This window comes from Phascolarctos cinereus, unplaced genomic scaffold (genome assembly GCF_003287225.1).
Source record: "Phascolarctos cinereus isolate Bilbo 61053 unplaced genomic scaffold, phaCin_HiC Scaffold_9;HRSCAF=440, whole genome shotgun sequence".
Classification (NCBI taxonomy): domain Eukaryota; kingdom Metazoa; phylum Chordata; class Mammalia; order Diprotodontia; family Phascolarctidae; genus Phascolarctos; species Phascolarctos cinereus.
In genome coordinates, this window is record NW_027556402.1 from 258,071,145 (window position 1) to 258,094,264 (window position 23,120).

Genomic DNA, 23,120 nt, shown 5'->3' on the forward strand with positions numbered 1-23,120 from the left:
ACTGCAAGTCAGGAACACCCTATCCGCCTTTGACAACTGATGAGCTGTGACCTTGGGGAAGTCACTTAAATTATCTGAGGCTCAGTTTCCTCATCTGTGAAATGGGGATATAATAACTGGATTGCTATGAGAAGCAAATGAAATAACTACATATGCAAAGTCCTTTGCAAATGTTAAAGGGTGCTATTCTTAGTAGGTTATTCTTAAAGGGGTCACCCAGAGGGCTGGGTGCCAAGCTCTCTGCCCGATCTCAGTCCTGCAGCCTGAGGAATCCAGGCACTGGAGACCAGAGTCGAGGAGAAGCTTGGGGAGCATGCAGCACCTGCCGAGGCTCTGACCTTTACAGAGAAGGGGGCGGAGGAGACCTAGAGAGTCCCCTTACCCTATAAGGGGAAGCTCCAGCATATTGTGTCCAGTTCTGGGCACCGCAGGTTAAGAAGGAAGGGCTCAGAGGAGAGTGTGGACGCTCATCCCACTGGACAAAACTGGGGGTGCTTAGCCTGCAGCAGAAAAGATTCAGGGGGGCTAAGAGCTGGCTTCAAGTGTTTGAAGGGATCAGGCTTGTGCTGCTGGGTGCCCACAGGGCAGGAAGGGGAGCAGTGAATGCGGACAAGGTGTCAAAGCCAATTAGGTCAGGATGTCAGAAGAACTTCCTAATGACTCGAGGAGTCCCAAAGAGGACTCTTCGCCCTGCTGAGGAAGGGGTGGGGCCCCTCTCCTTGGAGGTCTTCAGGCAGAGGTTGGGGACCACTTCCAGCCTTCCTTTGGGGTATGAGTCACACCAGCTGCTGCTGGAGTCCCTTCCAACTCTGTGATTCCGTGACTTGGGATATTAACAGGAGGGAAAGAGGCAAATGGCCTTTCCGGAGACTGTCTTGAACATTCCTCCTTCACTTGCCAAGGGGCTAATCCAGCACCCAGCGAAGGAAGAGGGGGAGGGGGAGGGAAGAGCAGCCCAGGCCATGAAGAAGGGGGCCCAGGGGCCGAACCAGGGCATGAATGGAATGGGATATTCTGCAAACATCGAACAGAAGGAATCCCAAGATTTCTATCAGACGGCAAAAAGCCAAGAAAATAGAACCAAGGACAATGTACAGGATGGGAGGCAGGGTTCAAGAACAGCAGTCATGGCAGTGGCCAGTCTAATGGTGAAGCAGGTCTCCACACCTTCTGGCAGAGGCGGTGGACCCCATGGTGAGGAATGAGGCATGCATTGGCTACTGTGTTGTTTTGCTTGGTTATACTTTGTTACAAGGGAGAGATCTATTTGGGGAGGGAGGCTGTGATGAAGTGTCAGTGATAGAATGTAAAAAAACAACAACCCAAAAAACCCTTTTCCCCCCTTTCTTTTCTTTCTTTCTTCCCTTTTTTTTTTGCTGTTTTTTTTTTTTTTAAAGAGGAGGGCTCTTTGCCAGGGTGGGGAGCTACAGGTGTTGCATATGCTATCAGACTCGGCTGATAATTGGGCGAGTTTTGTCAAGTTGCTTCCTCAGCCCCTCCCTTTCTTTTTCATTCTTTCTTCCAAGAGATGGTTCCCCAGGGAAGGGAGGCGGGATTTATTTGGAAATGAAGTTGATAACTGGATGCCAATGGAAAGTCTAAAAAGGAAGGTCCTGTGGGTGGTAAGAGCCAGGTCTGCAGTAGAAGCTTTGTCATCTTGGGCAAGTGACCAAACCTTTCTGGGTCAGTTTCCTCATCTGTACAATGGGGAAGATACTATTTATGTGACCTACCACAAAGGGTTAAAAGAGCCGGCATCTTTAAACTTGTCCTATTCAGGGGTGGGGACAGAAGCAGAGGAAGTGAGAGAGGTGAGGACTGAAGGGAAAAGAGAAAAGAGACAAGTCTCCCAGCTAGAATCAAACGCCATTTTATTGGGACAGAAGATCCTAAATGTGAGGATGGCCTTGGGGCCTCCTAATAAGTTAAAGGCACCAGAATCAGAGGCAGGATTGGGCAGAGGTGGGGCTCAGGAAGGCCTGGCCCCAGAGCCAGGGAAGTCCACGGACAAAGGACCAGGGATGGGACAGAAACGGGGGTAGTAAACTTCCTGAGAAAACCTCCAGGAGTCCTGGGGTGGGTTGGGCCACTGAGGACCAGGCAAAGAGCAATGTTCCCCCTATCTATTGGCTCCAGCTAGCCTGTCTGTCAGGGTCAGAGGTGCCTTGTAGTGGTCAGGAGGTGGAGGGCCTGGGTTCTAATCCCAACTCTGCTGCTGACTAGCTGGCTGTCTTTGGGCAAGGCACTATTTCACCCCTCCCTTGGGGAGAGAAGGGCATTTGGCCTGGCTGGCCTTGGAGGTCTCTTTCAGCTCTAAACCCTAGGAGGGGGAAGGGGATGCTCTCTGGTCGTTATCTCCCCCTAGCCAGGCCCCCTTCCCCATCCTCTTCCTCCTGCCCAGCCTGGAGCTGTCTGGCCTCCAAGGATCTGGCCAGCTGTGTCCATTTCCGGGCTGCTGAGGCAGCAGCGGGATGGGGGGAGCTCCATCCCAGATGCAGGCTCACGGCTCATTTCTCAAAGTAAGGCAAGTAGAAAAACTGGAAACCTCGGTGGCCCTTGACAGCGCAGTAAATGAAGATGACGTGGTATACTGAAAGGGAGGGGCCTGTCATCACCTTGACCTTTGTTATCCGGGGCCCCACCCCATATCCCAGGAAGTGGGGGGGCCTCCCCTCCCCTTCCCCCCTCCAGGCCTGGGGTGCACCTCCAGGGATGAGCAGCAGGAAGCCAGGAACAAAGAAGATGGCACTAGAGACACCTGTGGGGAGAAAGGTGGACAGGCTGAACTCAATCCCAGGCCCTGGGGACCAAGGCTAGAGAAAAGCAAAGACAGGGGAGCTGGACATGCAGGTGCTGGGCTGGCCAGCAATGACCCCCCCTTCTCTCCTCCCCATCCCCCATGCACCTCCCAAATTCCAGGGAAGGAGTCTAGGGGTAAGAGAGCGCTCTCACCTGGAGAAGGGTTCACCTGGAGTCCTACCCCAATGAGGATGAGTGCTTCAGTCAGAAGGTCAGGAGAGAGGTCAGAAGGCAGGTGGGGGAATGGGGGTGCTAGGTCAGAGAATCTCTTACTGATCACTGGATTTAACTTCTTGATCCCTCCTGGAACACCCCACCCCCTTCCTTCAAGGCTCTTTGAAGGTGCCACCCCCTACATGAGTCCCCTCCTGATTCTTCCCCAGCCCCCCTGTCGGAGAGCCATAGATTTAGAGCAACCTTGGGGGCCAGCTAGTTGAATCCCCTCATTTTAGAGGTAAGAAAACTGAGGCCCAGAGGTCACCCAGATATTAAGTAGTCTTTTCTGCCTCCAAATCCACTACTCTCTGGCTCCCACCTCCCCTAAATGTACCAAATGCCTCCATGTTGCTTTTGTATTTACTCATCTGTGTGGTTCTTTCCCCAGGAGGATGTCAGCTTCTTGGGACCACAGGGGGCTTCATCGATGTCTTTGGGGGCCTAACATCTAGCTTAGTGCTTGGTATGTGGTACCATTTTAGAAGATGAGGAAACAAGCCCAGAGAAGGAAAGTGATTGCCCCAGCTCACACAGCTTTGCCATTAATGTCGGCAATTAGAGATTTGGGTGGGTGTAGGAGTTCTGGGAGGGCACAGGTATCTTCTCTAAACTCGGGGCTTCCTTCAGCCCCTCCCCTGTTTTCTCCATAGGCCAGGCACTTCTCAGATCCCTAAATTGGCTCCATTCTCTCTTGGACATGAAGTCAACTGATGGACTTTAAAGATTAGAATTAGATCTTGGATTTGGAAGGAAGCCCAGAGGCAGCCTTGTCCAAAGCCTTACCTGAAGCATGACTTCCTTCCTTCCTTCCTCTCCTTCCTTTCCTCCCAGCTCCCAGCTCCACCCCCAACTCCCACCAGCTCAGGATGGGAAGGCCAGTAGCTAGCTAGTTACAGTGTGAATCCAGGGCATGTGGCCCCATGCAGCCCCTAGGGACAGAAACCCTGGGTGGGTGGTGGGGAGGGGGCAGGCCGGGGAGCCAGACACTCACTGAGGCCCAGCAACAACAGCAGGAAGGAGGCCAGAACCACCCGGCGATTCTTCTGGATCAGAGGGTGCTGTGTCCAGCTGAGGCCAGACAAGAAACCTTAAATAATGATACTGACGGCGGTAAAAATAACAGATCACATTTGTATAACATTTTAAAGAGCTTTCAATCATCTCACTTATCCCTATTTTATGGAGGAGGAAACTGAGACCCAGAGAGGCTACAAGTCACAGAGCACGTCAGGGGTGGAGTTAAGATTGGTTTCTGGATTCCAAGCCCAGTGCCCTGATGGGAAGGAGTGTTAGATAAGGATGGAGCTGGGCTGGAGAGGGCATCTGGGAAGGAGGGGAGGATGAAGCAGGTTGGGGGCTTGTCTCTGGTGAGCCGGACAGGGATGGAGACAGGCCCAAGGCCTGAAACCTCTGAGGAGGGAGGGGGCCCTGCCCCTCACCTGCAGCAGGCACGATAGGAGCGCTGGGTGCTGCTGCTGATGGTACTGAAGGACCACTGAGAACTTCGGGTGGAGGAGCGCCCAGGATCCCTGCTGGAAGAGGCCACACTGAGCAGGGGGTCCCCCACCCAGGAGCGGGGGGGGGGGGAGGGGCCAGGGGGTCGGCCTAACCTGAGCTTCATAGCTCCATCAGGATCGGAGGGGATCTGGGCACCATCCTCGTCATTCTCCAAGTTCTGCTCCAAAACAAAACAGCTCTGATTGTTGGGGCATGGGGGGGATTCCCTAAGACGTCCACCTCGTCTTCCAGCCCCCCTCTTTCCTCATCAGCCTGCCAGCAGCTCTGATTGTCCTCTAACAGCTGCTCACCAGCCTAACAAGTTTGATGATTCACAGAAACCGAAACCAGTTCCGAGGTGGGTGGCTTAGAAGACTGAGTAAGAGCCGAGTTTGGGAGGTGCCTGCCTAGCGAGGCAGGACTGGCAGCAGCTCTGGGGAGGGTATTTGCAGGGGTGTGAGCTGGGAGACTGTCCTAGGAAGAGGACTTGGATCGGTGTGTGTGTGGGGTGTGTGTGTGTGTGTGTGTGAGTGTGAGTGTGCGCGCGCGTGTGCTTGTGTAAGGGAAGGGCCCTGGCTGAGAAGCTCCCGCTCACCAGGACGCAAGGGCCTTGGGCAGCCCTCTTCTCTTCCCTATCTATAAAAGGCGGGGGGAGGTGGCGCCTTGATTTCTAGGGTTTCTTCCAGTCTGAAGTCTTATGACTTTGGGCTTCGGGCCAGGGAGGAGCCCAGTAAGATCCTGGGAGCCAAAGCTGGAAGCGGCCTTGGCAAGGAGCGAGTGCGATTTCCCCATTTTACAGAGGAGGAAACTGAGGCGCTGGGAATCCAAGGTGCTCATCAGGGGCTAGCGCGTGGAGGGCGGGGAAGGGGGGACGCTGTTTTCTCACCTGATACTTGAGACGAGACTGTTTCTCGCCCTCTTCTTCCGCGTCTCCCCGGCCTTTGCGTTCAAAGTGCAGCGCTCCAAAGCGCGGGGGGGTCCCCCCGGGCCCCGGGCCCCCCTCCTCCAGAGATAATTCAAAGGCATCATCGATGCTGAACTCGGAGCGGCCGCTGCTCATGGCTCGGACCCCCGCATGGAGCTGCCCTGCAGCTGTGCCCAGCTGCCCGCAGCTGGCCCGCCCGGGGCCGGCTCTCAGAGGCCCATGGTCCGTGCTGCGCTGGTCAGGGCGCTGGGCTGGCCAGCTGGCAACAGGATCTACCTCGAATCTCGCCTCCGCCTCCCGGGACGCTGGCACTCACTCCAACCCCAGAGTGGGGTGGGGGAGGGAGAAGGGGGCTGCTGGGGGAGGGGTGAAGGAGGAGCTAGGGCGCCCCCCCACCACCACGGAAGGCGAGGCAGGAGCAGTCAACCGCCTATGGCCGGATAGTTTCACCTAGCCTGGGTGGGGAGGAGGAGGGAGGGGCACCCAGTTGGGGGTGGGGGTGAGTTGGGAGGAGGGAGGAGTAGAGAGGAGGAAGGAGGAAACTCCACTTCGCCAGTGAGTGCTAGATGTGGGAGGTGGGATGAGTTTAAGCAATTCCTCTGAAAAAGATCTGACGGTTCCAGTGGCCTGCAAACTCAATCTGATTTAAGAGTGTGAATTGGCAGCCTAGGAAGCTCGGGCCCTCAGATTTAAGCACAACATACAAAAGAAGGTCAGTACGGCACATCGGATCAACAAGCATTTAATTATCTACTAAGTAGGGACAGCTGAGTAATGCAGTGGCTAGCGTGCTGGGCCAGAAGTCAGAAGATGTGAGTTTATGCTCAGACTCTTACTAACAAACTAACCTTATTGTTGTTCAGTCGAATGGACTCTTTGTGACCCCTTTTGGGGGTGGATACTAGAGTGGCTTGCCATTTTCTTCTCCAGTTTATTTGACAGATGAGGAAACTGAGGCAAACAGGGTTAAGTGACCTGCCCAGGGTCACACAGTAAGTGCCTGAGTGTGGGTCTGGACTCAAGAAGAAGAGTCTTCCTGACTCAAGGCCTCACCCTCAATCAGATTGGTCACCTAGCTGTGTGACCTTGGGCAAGTCATTTAACCTCTGTTTGCCCAAGTTTCCTTATTTATAAAATGGAAATAACAATAGCAACCTCCCAAGGTTGTTGTGAGGATCAAATAAGATAATTATAAAGTGCTTAGTACAATGCTATATAAATGTTAGCTATCGTTATTATTATTACTATTACTAAGTGCCAGGCACCATGCTAATTTCTGGAGCTACAAAGACAAAAGTGAAGTGGTTGGAACACATGGCCCAGGGTTAACGGAGAACTCGACTGACTCTCTGAATGGGTGGGTCTTGGGACCCCAAGGGGATAACTTTCAATTTTTCTTTTGTTTCCTTGTCCCCATCTGCAGTTACTCCAAGAAAAGCCAATACACTCATGGTATAGTTCATATCTAAGTTTCTCCAAATGTAAGTGCCCTGTTACAGGCACTCAAGGTAACAAATACACGAGGAGTACAGGACAGCCTTTACTTCTGGCCACAGAAAAGGCAGATGCTACAAAGAATCCACAGGAGACTGTAAGCATATTCTCAAAGCACTCAAATAATTCCCGAGCTCCTCCGAAAGGAAACTGAATGTTGGATTGCTTTGGGACTCATTGGGACACTTGACATTCTGGTCTGTGGCTCTTTCCCACAGAATTTTGCACAATCTTCCCCCCCCTCCCCAAGTGGTTTATAACAGTCAAGTGAAACTCAAAAAGGAATACTGTGGGCTGCATATTGATTGACTTAGAAAGCCATAAACAATCCTGACCTGAGTAGTATTGTAATTGTATTTAATTTCTTAAACATTTCCCAACGACATTCTAATCTGGCTCCTGCCTCACTTGGAGTTTTGACTCCCCTTCTCCCCAAAAGTTAACTACGGTTTGGGGACTATAGCTCAAGTAGTGCCCTACACTTTGATGTCCATGTAAACCACTGGCTTCGTCCTTCAAGTAGGACACTGCCCAAAGGATTATCTTTTTCTTTCTCCAAGTAGTCCCCCCCTCCCCCACCTCAGCAGGAAATCCTGTCTTCTGAAGGTCAATCCCAGAAGGAAGAAACACTCCTCTTCTCAGGCCATGCTTAATGACTTAGAATTATTATCTAAGCTGATCCTGGAAACAACCCTGGGAAGGAAGTGCTATGATTATCCTTATTTTACAGACACAGAAACTGAGGCAAACAGGGATTAAATGAGTTGTCCAGGGTCACAAAGTTACTAGGTGTCTGTGGTCACATTTGAACTCAGGTCTTCCTGACTCCAGGCCTGCTTCTCTATTCACTCAGCCAACTGCTGTTAACTACACTGTGGGGGTGGGGAGCAGAGGAGACTGCAGGAAGAGTGAAATCCCGAACCCCTAATTGCTAACCTCATGAAGAGGGCCCAAGGGAAAAGGTGAGGGGGGAATCCTGGAGATAATAAGAGATAATGAGCTGGGTATCAACTCACTAAGAGGGCCAACTTCTCTATCAAGAAGAGCCCATCCTCTGAGTGTCAGCCAGCTAACCATCTGGGAATTCCTTGGGCCAATGCTCTACAGCAAAGTGAAAACTAGCTGGTTTTGGAGTCTGAGGATGTGAGTGCAGACCTTGCCTCTGTCACTTTCTGGGTGACCTTATGCAGGTCACTTCCCCTGTGTGGGCCTCAGTTTCCACATCTGGGAAATGAGGAGACTCCGTAACTCCAGGGTCCCTCCAGCTCTAGATACAGGATGTGTCTGACCCATGATACAATCTGTGATCCATAGGGAGGTGTCCCTGGGATGCTTCCAAACCTTTGTTCTGCCTTGTTTTTTTTTTAATATAAATTTATTTATTTTTAGTTTTCAACATTCACTTCCACAAGTTTTTGAGTTCCAAATTTTCACCCCATCTCCCCCCTCCCCCCATCCCAAGATGGAATGCATTCTGAATATCCCTTCCCCTAGTCTGTCCTCTCTTCTATCTCTCTCCCCTTCTCTTATCACACCTTCCCCTTCTATTTTCCTGTAGGGCAGGATAGACTTCTGTACCCCATTTCCTATATTTCTTATTTCCCAGTGGCATGTGAAAACATTTTTTTAAACATATGTTTTTAAAACTTTAGGTTTCAAATTTTCTCTCTTCCTCCCTCCCCACCCACCCTCATTGAAAAGGCAAGCAACTCAATATAGGTTGTACATGTGCAGTTATGCAAAACACGTCCATAGTAGACATGTTGTGAAAAACTCACTCTATTTCCCTTAATCATATCCTGCCCTCCCATTTATTCTATTCTTTCTTTTGACCCTGTCCCTCCTCAGAAGTACCAATCTGCCCTCCTCTCTATCATCCCCCTGTTCTCCTGTCCCCTTCTCCCCCTATTTTCCTGTAGGGTAAGACAGATTTCCATACCCAATTGAACGTGTATGTTATTCCCTCCTTAAGCCAAATCCTCATTCCCTCTCACCTTCCCCCGTTTCCCCTCCACTGTAAGAGACTTTTCTGTTTTTTTTGTGAGATAATTTATCCCATTCTACATCTCCCTTTCTTCTTCTCCGAGTATAATCCTCTCTCATCCCTTAATTTTATTCTCCAGATATGACCCCTTAATCTTCAACTCACCCTGTGCCCTCTATCTATCTATCTACATATACATACATATAATTTTTTTCCTCCAACTACCCTAATACTGACAAAGGTCTCATGAGTTATAAATATCATCTTTCCATGCAGGAATGTAAACAGTTCAATCTTAATAAGTCTCTTATGATTTCTCTTTCCTGTTTACCTCATGTTCCACTTGAGTCCTGTATTTGAAAGTCAAATTTTCTATTCAGCTCTGGTCTTTTCATCAAGAATGCTTGAAAGTCCTCTATTTCACTGAATGACCATTTTTTCCCCTGAAGGATTATACTCAGTTTTGCTGGGTAGGTGATTCTTGGTTGTAATCCTATCTCCTTTGCCCTCCAGAATATTATATTCCATGCCCTGCGGTCCTTTAATGTAGAAGCTGCTAAATCTTGTGTTATCCTGATTGTGTTTCCACAGTACTTGAACTGTTTCCTTCTGGCAGCTTGTAATATTTTCTCCTTGACCTGGGAACTCTGGAATTTGGCTACAATATTCCTAGGAGTTTTCCTTTGGGGATCTCTTTCAGGAGGAGATCTGTGGATTCTTTCAATTTCTATTTTGCCCTCTGGTTCTAATATATCAGGGCAGTTTTCCTTGATAATTTCTTGAAAGATGATGTCTAGGCTCTTTTTTTGATCATGGCTTTCAGATAGTCCAATAATTTTTAAATTCTCTCTCCTGGATCTATTTTCCAGGTCAGTTGTTTTTCCAATGAGATATTTCACATTGTTTTCTAATTTTTCATTCTTTTGGATTTGTTCTACTGTGTCTGATTTCTCATAAAGTCACTAGCTTTCCAATTGCTCTATTCTAATTTTTAAGGAAGTATTTTCTTCAGTAATTTTTGGACTTCCTTTTCCATTTGGCCAATTTTGCTTTTTAGGGCATTCTTCTCCTCATTGGCTTTTTGGACCTCTTTTGCCATTTGGGTTAGGCTATTTTTTAAGGTGTTATTTTCTTCAGTATTTTTTTGGGTCTCCTTTAGCAAGCTGTTGACTTGTTTTTTGATTTTCTTGCATCACTCTCAGTTTTTCCTCTTTCCCTTACTTGCTTCTCAAAATCCCTTTTGAGCTCTTCCAAGGCCTGGGACTGATTCATATTTTTCTTGGAGGCTTTGGATGTAGGAGCTTTGACTTTGTTGTCTTCTTCTGGTTGTATATTTTGATCTTCTTTTCACCAAAGTAAGATAATATAGTCTGACTCTTTTTGCACTACTTGCTCATGATCCTGGCCAATTACTTGAGTTTTAAACTCTTTGTTAAGGTAGAGTCTGCTTCCAATGTGGAGAATGTACTGTCCCAAGCTTTGGGGGGGGTTTTACAGCTGTTTTCAGAGATAATTGTAGGGACCTGTAAATTTTCAGTTCTTCCAAGGTGGTATGATAAGGGGCGAGGTGTTTACTCCTTTCCTGGCCTGTGACTAGAAGTACTCCTTTCTGTCCTGTAACTGTGAGGAGGGTCCTCTCCACAGCCACTACAAGCTCCACCAAGCCAGTGCTCCTCCTCACCCAGCACGCCCAGAACTGTGACCCAGATCCAAACACGGGCAAAGCAAGAGATTCCTGCCTCAGCACTGGCAAAGAGATCCCTGCAATCCCCCTCTGATCAGCCACTGGATTTCCCCTCAGTCTGTGGGCCGGAAGCTCGGGAAGCAGCTGCCCCCCTCCCCCAGGGCCACGCTTTTGGGGAATGGGGCTGAGACCCCACCTTCCTTTCTCAGCACCAACAGAAACAGACTTTTCCCACTGACCTTCTAAGTTGTCTTTGGCATTGGTGGATTGAGGAGTCTGGAAACCTCCACAGCTGCCCGAGATTCAGTCCTCTGAGACCTGCTCCAGGTTCGTGGTGGCCTGCACGCCCACAAAGCGCTGTGCTGTGCTCCCAGCCAGGCGCGATACACCTTTCTGATCAATCATCCAGGTTGTCTTGGGCTGGAAATTTGTTTCACTCTGTCTTTTTGTGGGCTCTGCTGCTTCAGAATTTGTTTAGAGCCAATTTTTATGAGTATTTGGAGGGGTCTAGGGGACAGCTCAAGCAAGTCACTGCTTTCACTCTGCCATCTTGGCTCCGCCCCTGTTCTGCCTTGTTATCTCATCAGAGAGATAAGAGGCTCTTCTGATGACCCCCCCCTTATATATTCTAATGGGGGGAAATGACATTTACAAAGACAAATCAGTCCAAAGGGACTGAACCTGAGATTTTTTTTTTGTTTTTAGTTTTTTTCCCCCCCTCTTCATTATTTATTATGTAATTAACAAAAAGTCTGGAGGAGCAGAATTTAGAGTTGAAAATTTTTCTCCCTTTTTCTCCCCCCCCCTCCCCAAGACGGCGCACAATCTGACATAGGCTTTACATTTACATACCCATTAAACATATTTTCACATTAGTGATGTTGTAAGTAAAAATTAAAGCCAATAGGAGGAACCATCAGAAAGATGAAACAAAATTCAACTGAAGGTAAAATTAAGTGAGAGCGATTCGACTTCCATAGTTCTTTCTTTGGATGTGGACAGCATTTTCCATCCTGAGGCCTCTGGAGAGGTCTTAGATCCTCGTAATGCTGAGAAGGGTTCAGTTTAACATTCTTAGTCATTGCATAACGTGGCTGCTATTGTGTACAAAGTCCTCTGGGTTCTGCTCACTTCACTCAGCATCAGACCATATAGGTCTTCCCAGCTTTTTCTGAAGTCAGTGAACCTGAGATTTCATTGAGAACTCCCAGGTGAGGACACCCCTGTACCAATGAAAGTCAGCACCTTCTTTGTAGTCTATAGTCTCAGAGAGTTTTTAACCACTGAGTGAGTGTTGCCTCAGACAAACTGAGATCTGGCAAAGACCTTAGCTTAAAAAGGTCAAGGCCTCCCAACTGCATCCTGGGCCATCGAAAGGTGTCCTGGTCTATATCTTGCCACTGGACTTGGATGACTCAGGAGGAGAGAGTGAGGCTGGTGACTCTGTGCAGCCCTCCCTCACTTCAATCCAATTGACTTGTAAGTCAGGACGTCACCCTCCGGACGTCACTGGTCCTCTTCACGAATGAAGGATGAACAACAATGTGTGAGCAGTAGTAGCTGCCCCCTGGAGGACCCAACAGGCCAGTTCTAGTTGGTCAATGCTGCTATTCTTTCCTCTTCTTCCTCCTCCTCCCTGTCCTTCCTCTGTCATGTGGGGAGTCACACCCTTACATGTGAGCCCTCTGTCCAAAGGAATATAAATTTTGATCACTTATACTTCATGAAGTATTTTGGGGTTTGGGAGCTAGATTTTTCCCCCCTACTTATTTATTCTATCATTTTTGAAAAAAAAAAAGTGGGGCAATTGGGGTAGCTAGGTGGTGCAGTGGATAGAGCACTGGCCATAAAGTCAGGAGGACCCGAGTTCAAATCTGGCCTCAGACATTTGATATTTACTAGCTGTGTGACCCTGGGCAAAGTCACCTAACCCCATTACCTAGCAAAAAAACCCCCAAAAAACCCAAACTGGGACAATTAACTCTTTTTGTCTCATATAATTTTCATTTATGATTTCTTGAAATAGTTCTGGAAAACCAGGCTTTGATAAAGCCCATTGGGATTCAAATGGAGCAACTTGACTATGCCTTTAAACCCACATCACTCCAGCTCTCCCTGATTGGCCCATAACAGGCCCCCCCCAAGCTTCCCCCGTCCCCCCACCTTGTCTGACTGTTTGTCTCCTTTGCTGGCTCCTCCTTCCAGTCCCACCCTCCAACTGTGGGTGTTCTCCAAGGTGCTGCCTGGATGTCTTCCCTTCTGTCTACATTTTCTCCCTTGGCAACCTCATCAGCTCTCATTGGTTAAAAACATCTCTACACCAAGGACGTCCAAATCTACTTCCCCACATCCCTAATCTCCATTCTGGACTGACTCATTCTCTCTCTCTCTCTTTCTCTCTCTCCCCCCTCTCTTTTCTCTCTCTCTCCCCCCTCTCTTTTCTCTCTTCTTCCCTTTCTCTCTCTCTCCTCTCTCTGTTTCTCTCCCCCCTCTTTTCTCTCTCTCTGTGTCTGTCTCTCCTGTCTCTATTCCTTTCTCTCTCTTTCTCCTCTTTTCTCTCTCTGTCTCTCTCTTTCTCTTCCTCCCTTTCTCTCTCCTCTCTTTTTTCTCTCTGTCTCTCTCTCCCTCCCTGTCTTCCCCCCCCCTCTTTTCTCTGTCTCCTCTCGCTCCCCTCCTCTCTCTCTCTCATCTTTCACCCAACCGTGGCAACTTCAGAGTCGTCATCAGCTCCTCAGTTTCCCTCACTCCACAAATCCAATCAGTGGCCAAATCTTATAGATTATGCCTCCCCACCCCCATCCCATGTCTTGCCTCTATGCCCTCTCTCCTCTCTCTCCCTCAGCCCTTCTCCTTGCAGTATTAGGGCAGCCTCCCAATTGGCTTCCCTGCCCCAGGTCTTTACCCTCTCCAGTCTCTCCTGAAGAGCTGCCAAAATGACCTTCTTAAAGCATAAATTGATGATGGAACTCCTCTGTTCTAGAATGCTCAGGAACTCTCTATTGCTTTAGAGGAAAACAAACAGCCCACCCCTCCCTGGCCATGTAGCCTCCTTCAGCTCCCCTCTCCAGGTTTGTCCCCATTCTCTTCCTTCACACACCCTACTTCCAGCCACACTTTCCTGCTCTTTTCATGCTCCTCTCTGTCTCTTTGGGCTGGGATGCTCCCTCCTGACCTCTGCCTGTTAGAATCTTTGTCCTCCAAGGCTCCACTCAAGTTCTGCTTCCTGCTGAAAACCTTTCCGGATCCCTGATTGGCTTGTGTCATGCCACACCCCCACAGCTTGCACTGGCACTGGCAAGACCAAGTTCCCAGATGGTATTCTAAGGGTAATCCTGTGGGCAGCTGTCTTCCTGATGCTAGCTCTAGAGTCCTGGCCAGTGTTCCCTGAGGCCACTAGAGGGCGCCACAGTGCACAGAGCGCTGGGCCTGGAGTCAGCAAGACCTGAGTTTCAATACATCAGAAGCTCACTAGCTGTGTGACCCTGGGCAGGTCACTGAAGCTCTCTCTGCCTCAGTTTCTTCAACTGCAAAATGGGAATAATAACAGCACCTACCTCTAAGTGTCATTGGGAAGATCAAATGCAGGTTCTGTTCCAGACCACTGCAATAAAGCAAATATTGCAATAAAGCAAGTCACACGAAGTTTTTGGTTTTCCAGTGCATGTAAATGTCATGTTTACACCATAGTGCAGGCTATTAAGTGTGCAATAGCATTGTGTCTAAAAAACCAAACAAACAATGTTTTGTTGTTCAGATTAGATTAGAATCGCATATTGGGGCCAAACCTTGATTAGAGGTTTGTGGTAACCCTGCCTGAAGCATCATCAGCACCGTTGCCAGCAGCCGGCACTCATATCGTGTCCCTGCATCACATTTTGCTCATTCTCACAACATTCCAAGCCTTTTGCATTATTATCATGTCTCTTAGGGTGGTCTGTGATCAGTGGTCACTGATGTTACTGCTGTAATTGTTTTCAGGCGCTGTGGCGAACTTAATCGATTAATTCTGTATGTCCTGACTGCTCCACTGCCCAGCTGCTCCCCACCTCTCTTCCTCTCCTCCAGCAACCTTATTCCCTGAGCCACAAAGATATTGAAGAATATGACACAAACTTAATGGGTAAAGCGGCAGTAGCGGGGTCTGAGAAGAATGGCTCCAATTTTGAAAAAAGTTCTACTGTGGGCAAAGTGCTATCAAACAGCATCTCATGCTACAGAGACCTAGCAGAGCCTCCTGGGAGAGATCTGCCATCACTCAAAGGCATTTGGCCCAGCCATCAACACAGGAAAGGCCAAGTGGATGAAAATGCCTATTGCATAGATTTCAACATGCATCGAAGGGTCATACTAGAGTTTGTCCAGCAGTATTTGTATCTGGGACAGACAGTATGGATGGATGTTGAGCTGGGCCCAGAGCTGAAGAAGAGAATGAGGATAGGCTGGCATAGCCTTTGAGAAACTGCAAAGAACCTTCACTCATTCCAACCTGGCTGTAAAGCAAAGGCCCGTCTTTTTTTTTTTTAATTTTTTTTAATTTTTTTTGGCAATTAGGGTTAAGTGACTTGCCCAGGGTGACACAGCTAATAAGTATCTGAGGCCGGATTTGAACTCCGGGGGTCTTCCTTCTATCCACCAAGCCACCCAGCAGTCTTAGAAACCATCACACAGAGCCTCCTTTTACAGACGAGGAGGCTGAGGCACATAAAGAAATCATTTGTCCAGAGCCACGTAGCCATTGATGAGGCAGAATTTGCACTCAAGTCTTCCTGGCCCAAATCCAGTACCCTAACCACTGTGCTAAACTAATCTTCATTTGAGTAAAAATTCTTAAACTGAAAAGTAGTGGGGGAGGCAAAGAACAAACCTCTTAAACAGAGTAGTTATAAAGTCCTTGTGCATCTTTTAACTTCAATACGTGGCACAGTGGATGGAGCACTGGGCCCGGGGTCAGAAATTGATCTTAGACACTTATCCTGGGCAAGTCACTTAACCTGGTCGCCTCAGTTTCCTGCACTGTAAAATGGGTAATAACAGCGCCTATCTCCCAGGATTATCTGAATTAAATGAGATAACATTTATAAAGTGCTTAGCACAGTGTAAGCACACAGTAGGGGTGTGTGTGGATAGGTGGGGGGGCCCTTAGTAGGTGCTACATATATTCCCTTCCCCCAATAACTTAGAGTTTATATGTTAGAAGCACACTGGAGACGGCACATGAAAGTTTATTTCTCAACGTTTTTTGGCTTTAGTCTTGTCAATTTGAAGTTATTTCTTTTCGTAAATGTAATTCGTGAAATTAGTGAACGGAAAATCAGTAGGAATGAGTCACAAATGATGGTGGTGAGGTCAAAGGTTAAAATAGAGGGAAGAGCGAGTAAGAGCAGTGACCTGCTTGAGCTCTGCCCCAAACCCCTCCAAATACCTGTAAAAAACGGCTCTGAAATAGAGGGAAGATCGACGTAGAGATGCCCCTCAAATCACAGGAGACAAAATCCAAAAAAGCCATCTCTAGGCCCACGATCTTAGACGTCTACACACAAAAGCACCAAAGCCTGTGCCCGGATCCCCTAGTTAGTAAGCAGGGAAGGCAGGGTTTGAAAGTCTCTCCTGCTGCCCAAGCCAAGCCTGAAGATCAGGCAGCTACTGTCTGCCAGTGACTGAGGGGCTGTCATTTATGTGGAAGGAGAGTGGCCTTTGGGCTTGGAGAATTCTAAATGTCGGGCTGAAAGGGTCCAGCAAGGCACCCTCCCCCCGCCATTTTCAGGTGAGGAAACTGAGGCACTACAGGTTAAGTGACTTGCTCAAGTTCACCTAGGTCAGCAGGGGCAGAGGGGGGAATACGAACTTGGTTCCTCTGACTCCAGACACAGTGCTCTTCTCATTACAGCACACTGCCTTATTATTCTGCTTGATACCAGGATCAGAACCAGAAAAACTGTGGGGCGAGCTGCAGAGAGGAAGACTTCAGCTTGATGCAAAGAATCACTTCCCGGCAACCTGAACCATCCGTAAGACAGGGAGTGAGTTCCCCATCACCAGCCGTCTTCGAGCAAAGGGCTAGATGCCCACTTGTCTGATACGTTGCAGGAGGGGTGGGAGCTTATGGTTCCAGCACAAGTCGGGCTTAGATTGAAACGCCGCTTGCTTGGAGGTTCAGTGACTCCGTCTCTCATTTCGAACTCCAGAGTTACTGCCCCTCGCCCCACAGAACTAGAGAACTAGCAGGGCGCAGGAGGGCTCCATCTGCGCATGTGCCAACTTCGCTGGCTTCTGCCCTCAGTAAAGATGGCGCCGCCGCCGGCGGCGGCGGAAGTTGCCGAAACTGTGGTTCCGGAAGCTGTCAAAACGAAGCGTTTCCGTAAGTTGCCGAGATTGTCCTGAAGCTTCCGAGAGGAGGGCATCGGGGGAGCAGGATGGCGGACTTGGTTAAGAAGCTGCGGGCGGAGGGCATCGAGAAGCGGGTTGTACAGGAGGGCACCGGGGAGCTGCCCGACTTCCGGGACGGGACCAAGGTACGGCTCCGCTCGCCGCCGCCCCGCGGGCGCGCTACGCGAGCGGGACGAGGGGAGACCCCGGCGCGGGCGGCTGCGCAGCCTCGGGGCCCCCAGTTCGCCCGCGACCCCAGCACTCATGTGCTTTCTTGTTCTGATTGGTCAGCATTTGCTTCGAGGGCGGGTCCGGGCGCGTCGGCTCCGCCCCCGTTCCTCCAGCCCTGCCCCAGTGGTCCTGGGCGTTGCCAGGCCTTTGCCCCGCAGCGCCGCCTTGCGGCCAGGCAGGAGGCCCACCCTGTGTGAGGCGCTGGAGGGGACGGGGGTTCGAGGCTGTGCTCTGACTTTCGGACTTGCTGTGCGTCCCTGGGCAAGTCCCTTCCCCTCCGGTTCTAGATCTGGGAAGGATAACGGTACTCTAGTCGCGGTCCCCAGGGTGGCGGGGAACGGGGCTGGAGGGGAGGGAGGGACGCCTGGGCCAGCTGAGCCTCCGTTTCCTAGTCCATAAAATGGGAATAATAGGGGCACCTTCTACACGGGGCGGGGGGTGGTGGGGGGGGTGACGCTCCAACAAGGTTTGCTTTGCAAACCCTAAAGGGCTGTGGGAACATTGCCGTCTTGGCATCAGTATTGCTGAACCCTGGCCCCGGGGCCAAGGCTTGCCGTGGGAAGCGGGTTCTTGCGGTCCCGGGCGGGGCCGGGGGCGCTGTCCGCGCTCGCCGGACGGTCTTCGGACAGAGCTTTGCGCCCCCTCCCCGTGGGGACCCCCTGGCTCTCAGGGCGGGGGTCTGCAGGCGGTCCTGACGGGCTGGCCCCCCAGGCCACCTTCCATTTCCGGACCCTGCGCAGCGACGAGGAGGGAGCGGTCATCGATGACAGCCGCCAGCGGGGGAAGCCCATGGAGCTCATCCTGGGCAAGCAGTTCAAGCTGCCGGTGTGGGAGACGATCGTGCGCACGATGCGGCCGGCCGAGGTGGCCGAGTTCCTCTGTGACGTCAAGGTGAGGCCCTGCCCCGGCAAGAACCCCTCCCCCCTTGGGGCTGGGTGCGGGGGCCACTAGACCTGGTCAGAGCGAGCTCTGGGCCGGCCAGGCATGCAGGGGAATGGACCCGAACCTCACCGTAAGCTTTTCGGGGCGGGGTCCGTGGGACCCCTGCCCTCTTAGCCAGCTGAGGCCTTGGGGCCGAGGAGGAGGCGGGAGCTGAAAGCATGGCCCGCCGCCCCCCCCACCCCCTTCCCAGCGCTGGAAGCTTATCACAGAATCTCAGAGAGGTCAGCATCAGTGCCCAGCTGGGGTCTGAACAGAAATCCCCTCTGGACAGCCCCTCACCAGTGGGCCTCCAGCATTTTCCTGAAGCCTCCCCTGACCAGAGGTAAAGGGACTGCCACGTGGCAACATGGGTCATCATCGGGAAGTTTCTTCCTAATATGGAGCCTAAATTTGTCCTTTTGTGACCCCCCCAACCCCACCCCCCAGGTGTGCCCTTAGGCCAAGCAGATCCAGGGGGGATCCTGTCCCAAGGACAATGAGCCTCTTCTGGGTTCCCTTTACTGGCTTTTCTCCGGACTCTTCCTTTTAACAGTGTCCAGAGATGAGCCCCCATCCCAAACCTGGTGTGGTCAGGCTGAGGACGGTGCCAAGGCCCCATCAGGCCTCTGGATGTGCTGATCCACTAGCTCTTTTAGCGACCCCTCCTGCCTTCCTTCCTTCCCCCTTTTCAGGTGAAAACACATTCTTAGGGGCAGGCGCTTTCTTGGCGTGTTAGGCACACTCCCTCCCCAGCCAGGCATCCTCCAGCAGCAGAAGGGATGGGGCAGCCTCCATCTTGGGGGCTGGGGCCCTGCCTCCACTGTTACCCAGCTGACCTCATCCAGGGGAGGGGCTTCACACCATGCTGCCTACCTGACTGTCTGTTGGGGATCTGGGGAGTGGCTCTAGAGCCCTCTGCTCTGACAGCCTGGGTTCTCATGTTCTCTGTCCAGCTTTCAGTCAGAGGCCCTTCCCAGCACTTCAGCCCGGGATCCTTGGAAATGTAATATCATTCAGGGTAAAACCGTGTATGTCAGAAGCTGGGGGAGGCCGAGATGCGCTGAGCACCTGCCGGCTGTGCCCAGCTCTGGCCTGCTTTCTGGGAGCGGTCAGTCTGGGGAGGGCAAAGAGATCCCTGCGGCTGGGAGTTAGCCAGGAGCCGTCTCGGGAGCCTGTGGGATTTGGCAGCTTCGGGAGAGAGTTATATCTCTGCTCATCCAGCCTGGGTGGAGGTGAGAGTGGTGTCCATGCTGAGGCGCCCCGTGCTGGGCCTGGCTGAAAGCAACGGGATGTGACAAGACAGGGAAGGGCCCCAGGCCCAGCTGATAGAGAGCCCTGGCCTAGGATGCAGCAGGCCAGCTCAGTGCCAATGCTCTGTGACCCCAGCACGTGACCCCCCCCCCACTCTGGCTCTGTAAAAGGAGGCTTTCTAAGGTCCTTCCCAGCCCTGATGTCCCCCGTTCTGAGGCCTCTCCTGGCCCTGATGTGCCCTGTTCTCAACTCCCCTCTCAGCTCTAAAACTGTTCTCTCTGACATCCTGCAGCACGTGGTCCTGTACCCACTGGTGTCGAAAAGTCTCCGGAACATCGCCGCAGGCAAGGACCCCCTGGAGGGCCAGCGGCACTGCTGTGGCATCGCCCAGATGCAAGAGCACAGCTCCCTGGGCCACGCCGACCTGGATGAGCTGCAGCGGCACCCCCAGCCCCTCATCTTCCACATAGAAATGATCAAGGTGAAGGTCAAGGAGAGGCCTGCCAGGGACACTGGGGAGACTCAGCCCTGCCCTATGTTGGCCGGGGTGACCTTGGTCCAGTCATGGTCATCTCCCAGAGGGGAGGCCTCTGAATGCTCCGAGGGCTCCATTCACGATTCACACACGTAGTGCCCCTGGCCAGGGTCGTCCTCTGGCGCCTTGCTTCTGTGCCAGCCTCAGTGGGCTGGCCTGCCTGATGGGCCCGGCCTTGCTTAGAGCCAAGGGCCCCTCAGCCGCAGCAGTTCCCGAAGGCCATCTGCGAGTAGCAATCTGCACCGGGGGAAGGAGTGTCCTACTGATGAAGTTCCAGACTCTTGTGGGGTCGGTGGGAGAAGGGCAGCTGACAGTGACATTGCTTGTGCTGTATCTCTTTGGGTCCTCAAAAAGCAGGGACAGGAGGGGCTTGTAACCTCAGTCCCATTTTATAGACTGTGAAACTGAGCCTCCTTCCCTGTTTAACTGAACAACCGATGAGCTTCCTCTGTGTCCAGCGCCGTGCTAGGGTCTGGGCACACTCTGGGGTGGGGTTACATTCCATCTGGTGAGACAAGTCTATATAGAATGAACACAGGCAGCTGGGGAGGAGGGAGCGAGCAGGGAAGGCTTCATGTAGGAGGTGGCCTTTGGGCTGAGCTTGGCAGGGAAGGGGAGGGGAACAGGGAAACCCCCAAGGCCCGTGCAAAGGCATGGAGGTAGAAGACTCCATGTCCTGTGTGGGGAGTGGCACGAAGCCCCATTTGGCCAGACCGTGAGGTACGTGAAGGAGAGCGGTGTCTACTGGGCTGGAAAGGCAGCTTGGAGGCAGGCAGTGAAGGGTGGCTAGCACCAGACAGGGGAGCTGCTGCTTGATCCTGGGGGTACTAGGGATCCCTTGGGGGTTATTGAGCAGTGGAGTGACCTAGTCAGACCTGTGCAAGGAGGACCAGAGGATGAAGTGGGGAGAGCTCTAGGTTTAAATTCTGCCTCCCCCTTGGACCCGGGCCTTGTCCTCCATAAAATGGTGTGTGTGTGTGTGAGAACAAGATGATTGCCAAGCCCCCACCCTTATGTTCTAAGCACCCCTCAGCTCTGATATTCCATGTTCTATGTTCTAAGGCCTTCTCCCAGCTCTAATGTTCTATGTTCTAAGACCCCCCCAGCTCTAATATTCCATGTTCTATCTGAAGGCCCCCCTCTCAGCTCTTAACATTCCGTGTTCAGTTCTAAGGCCTTCTCCCAGCTCTAATGTTCTATGTTCTAAGGCCCCCTTCCAGCTCTGATACTCCTCCATGTTCTGTGTTCTAAGACCCCCCAGCTCTAATATTCCATGTTCTATCTGAAGGCCCCCTCTTAGCTCTAACATTCCATGTTCTATGTTCTAAGGCCTTCTCCCAGCTCTAATGTTCTATGTTCTAAGGCCCCCTTCCAGCTCTGATATTCCATGTTCTATGTTCTAAGGCCTCCTCCCAGCTCTAATGTTCTATGTTCTAAGGCCCCCTTCCAGCTCTGATATTCCATGTTCTATGTTCTAAGGCCTCCTCCCAGCTCTAATGTTCCCTGTTCTGAGGCCCTTCCAGCTCTGACCTTCAGTAGTTCTAGGAGTTCAGGAGAGGATGGAGATAGAAGGGCCTTCTCTGGGGATGCTCTTACCCCCTCATGGGTTGGCTTGGATGCCCTCCCAAGGTGTGATCCCGCTCCCTGTGCCCGCAGGTCGAGGCTCCAGGTACCTACCAGCAGGACCCGTGGGCCATGAGCGACGAGGAGAAGATGAAGGCCGTGCCGCTCATCCACGAGGAAGGCAACCGCCTGTACCGGGAGGGCCGCGTCAAGGAGGCCTCCGTCAAGTACTATGACGCCATCGCCTGCCTCAAGAACCTGCAGATGAAGGTGGGGGCGGGAGCGGGAGCTGGGGCTGGGCCTCTGGGGCCCCCCGGGCGCCTTCCTCACCTGTGCCCTTCCCTCACCTGCACCCTTCTCTCCCCCGCGCCCAGGAGCAGCCCGGCTCCCCGGACTGGATCCAGCTGGATCTGCAGATCACGCCACTGCTGCTGAACTATTGTCAGTGCAAGCTGGTGGCCCAGGAGTATTACGAGGTGCTGGACCACTGCTCTGCCATCCTCAACAAATACGAGGGTGAGTGCCCGGCTGCCACCGCTGTACCTGCCCCTGCTCCCGCCCTTGTGGCCCTCCTCTGCTGCTGCTGGCCCCCGTGGCCCCCTCCTTCCTCCTCTGGCCCTCGTGGCCCCCTCCTTTCCCTCCTCTGGCCCCCGTGGCCCCCTCCTTTCCCTCCTCTGGCCCCCGTGGCCCCCTCCTTCCCCTTCCCCTTCTCCCTCCCCTCCTGCCTGCGTGGCCTTCTCCTGCTGCTGCTGGCCCTTGTGGCCCCCTCCTTCCCCTCCTCTGGCCCCCGTGGCCCCCTCCTTCCCCTCCTCTGGCCCCCGTGGCCCCTCTTCCCCTCCTCTGGCCCTCGTGGCCCCTCTCCTCCTCTGGCCCCCGTGGCCCCCTCCTTCCCCTTCCCCTTCTCCCTCCCCTCCTGCCTGTGTGGCCTTCTCCTGTTGCTGCTGGCCCTCGTGGCCCCCTCCTTCCCCTTCTCTGGCCCTCATGGCCCTCCCCCTCCTGCCAGCATGGCCTTCTCCTGCTCCTCTGGCCCCGTGGCCCCCTCCTTCCCCTCCTCTGGCCCTCGTGGCCCTCCCCCTCCCGCCTGCATGGCACACTGTTTCTGCCTCCTCTCTCTCCTGGCAGGCAATGGAAAAGAAACAGTTGGTTTGGGCCCAGCTCTGCCCCCTAGGACGTGTGTGGCTTAAGAAGGCCCTTTCCCCTGGGGGCCTCAATTACCTCCTTTGTCAGTGGTTCACTCAGGTGGGGGAGGGCAGAGAGGGAGGGGTTCCTAGGGAGGCTCCAGGGCCTCACCCCCTCTGCCCGGCATCTCCCACAGACAATGTGAAGGCCTATTTCAAGCGGGGCAAGGCCCACGCGGCAGTGTGGAACACCCAGGAGGCCCAGGCTGACTTTGCCAAAGTGCTCCAGCTGCAGCCGACGCTGGGCCCCGTGGTGAGCCGTGAGCTGCGTCAGCTGCAGCACCGCCTGCGCCAGAAGGACCTCGAGGACAAGGCCCGTTTTCAGGGCATCTTCTCTCCGTGACTGGCCCCGCCCCGCTGTGCCTCCCCCTGTATAAATGTCATATTTATCTGCCCGCCTGTGTCCTTCTCCTCTGTGGGGTCCCACAGCCCTGCTGCTGGCTGACACGTGACCTTGGGCTGGTCATTGGCCTTCT

The 23,120-nt window shown here is 52.4% G+C and overlaps 2 protein-coding genes across 9 annotated transcripts; one reads left to right on the forward strand and one right to left on the reverse strand.

Moving 5' to 3' along the window:
* Nucleotides 1-1,854: 1,854 nt before the first annotated feature.
* Nucleotides 1,855-5,912, reverse strand: TMEM134 (transmembrane protein 134). Of its 5 annotated transcripts, none has more exons than XM_020968055.2 (7): nucleotides 5,399-5,908; nucleotides 4,626-4,690; nucleotides 4,455-4,547; nucleotides 4,007-4,083; nucleotides 2,953-2,976; nucleotides 2,705-2,758; nucleotides 1,855-2,590 (listed from the first exon to the last, which is right to left on the reverse strand). In XM_020968055.2, the coding sequence occupies exons 1-7, from the start codon at nucleotides 5,570-5,572 to the stop codon at nucleotides 2,508-2,510; spliced, it is 570 nt and encodes a 189-aa protein (XP_020823714.1). In that variant the 5' UTR covers nucleotides 5,573-5,908; the 3' UTR covers nucleotides 1,855-2,507. The 5 variants fall into 5 exon arrangements, with proteins under 5 accessions (XP_020823714.1, XP_020823712.1, XP_020823713.1 ...); XM_020968053.2 differs by having other exon boundaries at nucleotides 2,953-2,997; nucleotides 5,399-5,907; XM_020968054.2 differs by having other exon boundaries at nucleotides 2,953-2,997; nucleotides 4,455-4,544; nucleotides 5,399-5,903.
* AIP (AHR interacting HSP90 co-chaperone) lies at nucleotides 5,233-23,039 on the forward strand. 4 transcript variants are annotated; one of them, XM_078149011.1, is made up of 7 exons: nucleotides 17,048-17,111; nucleotides 17,257-17,500; nucleotides 17,908-18,087; nucleotides 19,661-19,849; nucleotides 21,560-21,736; nucleotides 21,841-21,982; nucleotides 22,782-23,039. In XM_078149011.1, exons 3-7 carry the CDS (start codon nucleotides 17,986-17,988, stop codon nucleotides 22,985-22,987), a joined length of 816 nt encoding a protein of 271 aa, XP_078005137.1. In that variant the 5' UTR covers nucleotides 17,048-17,111; nucleotides 17,257-17,500; nucleotides 17,908-17,985; the 3' UTR covers nucleotides 22,988-23,039. The 4 variants fall into 4 exon arrangements, with proteins under 4 accessions (XP_020823708.1, XP_020823707.1, XP_020823711.1 ...); XM_020968049.2 differs by lacking the exons at nucleotides 17,257-17,500; nucleotides 21,560-21,736; nucleotides 21,841-21,982; nucleotides 22,782-23,039 and adding exons at nucleotides 5,233-5,341; nucleotides 18,671-18,809; nucleotides 19,071-19,349 and having other exon boundaries at nucleotides 14,578-17,111; nucleotides 19,661-19,844; XM_020968048.2 differs by lacking the exon at nucleotides 17,257-17,500 and having other exon boundaries at nucleotides 15,860-17,111.
* Nucleotides 23,040-23,120: the final 81 nt, after the last annotated feature.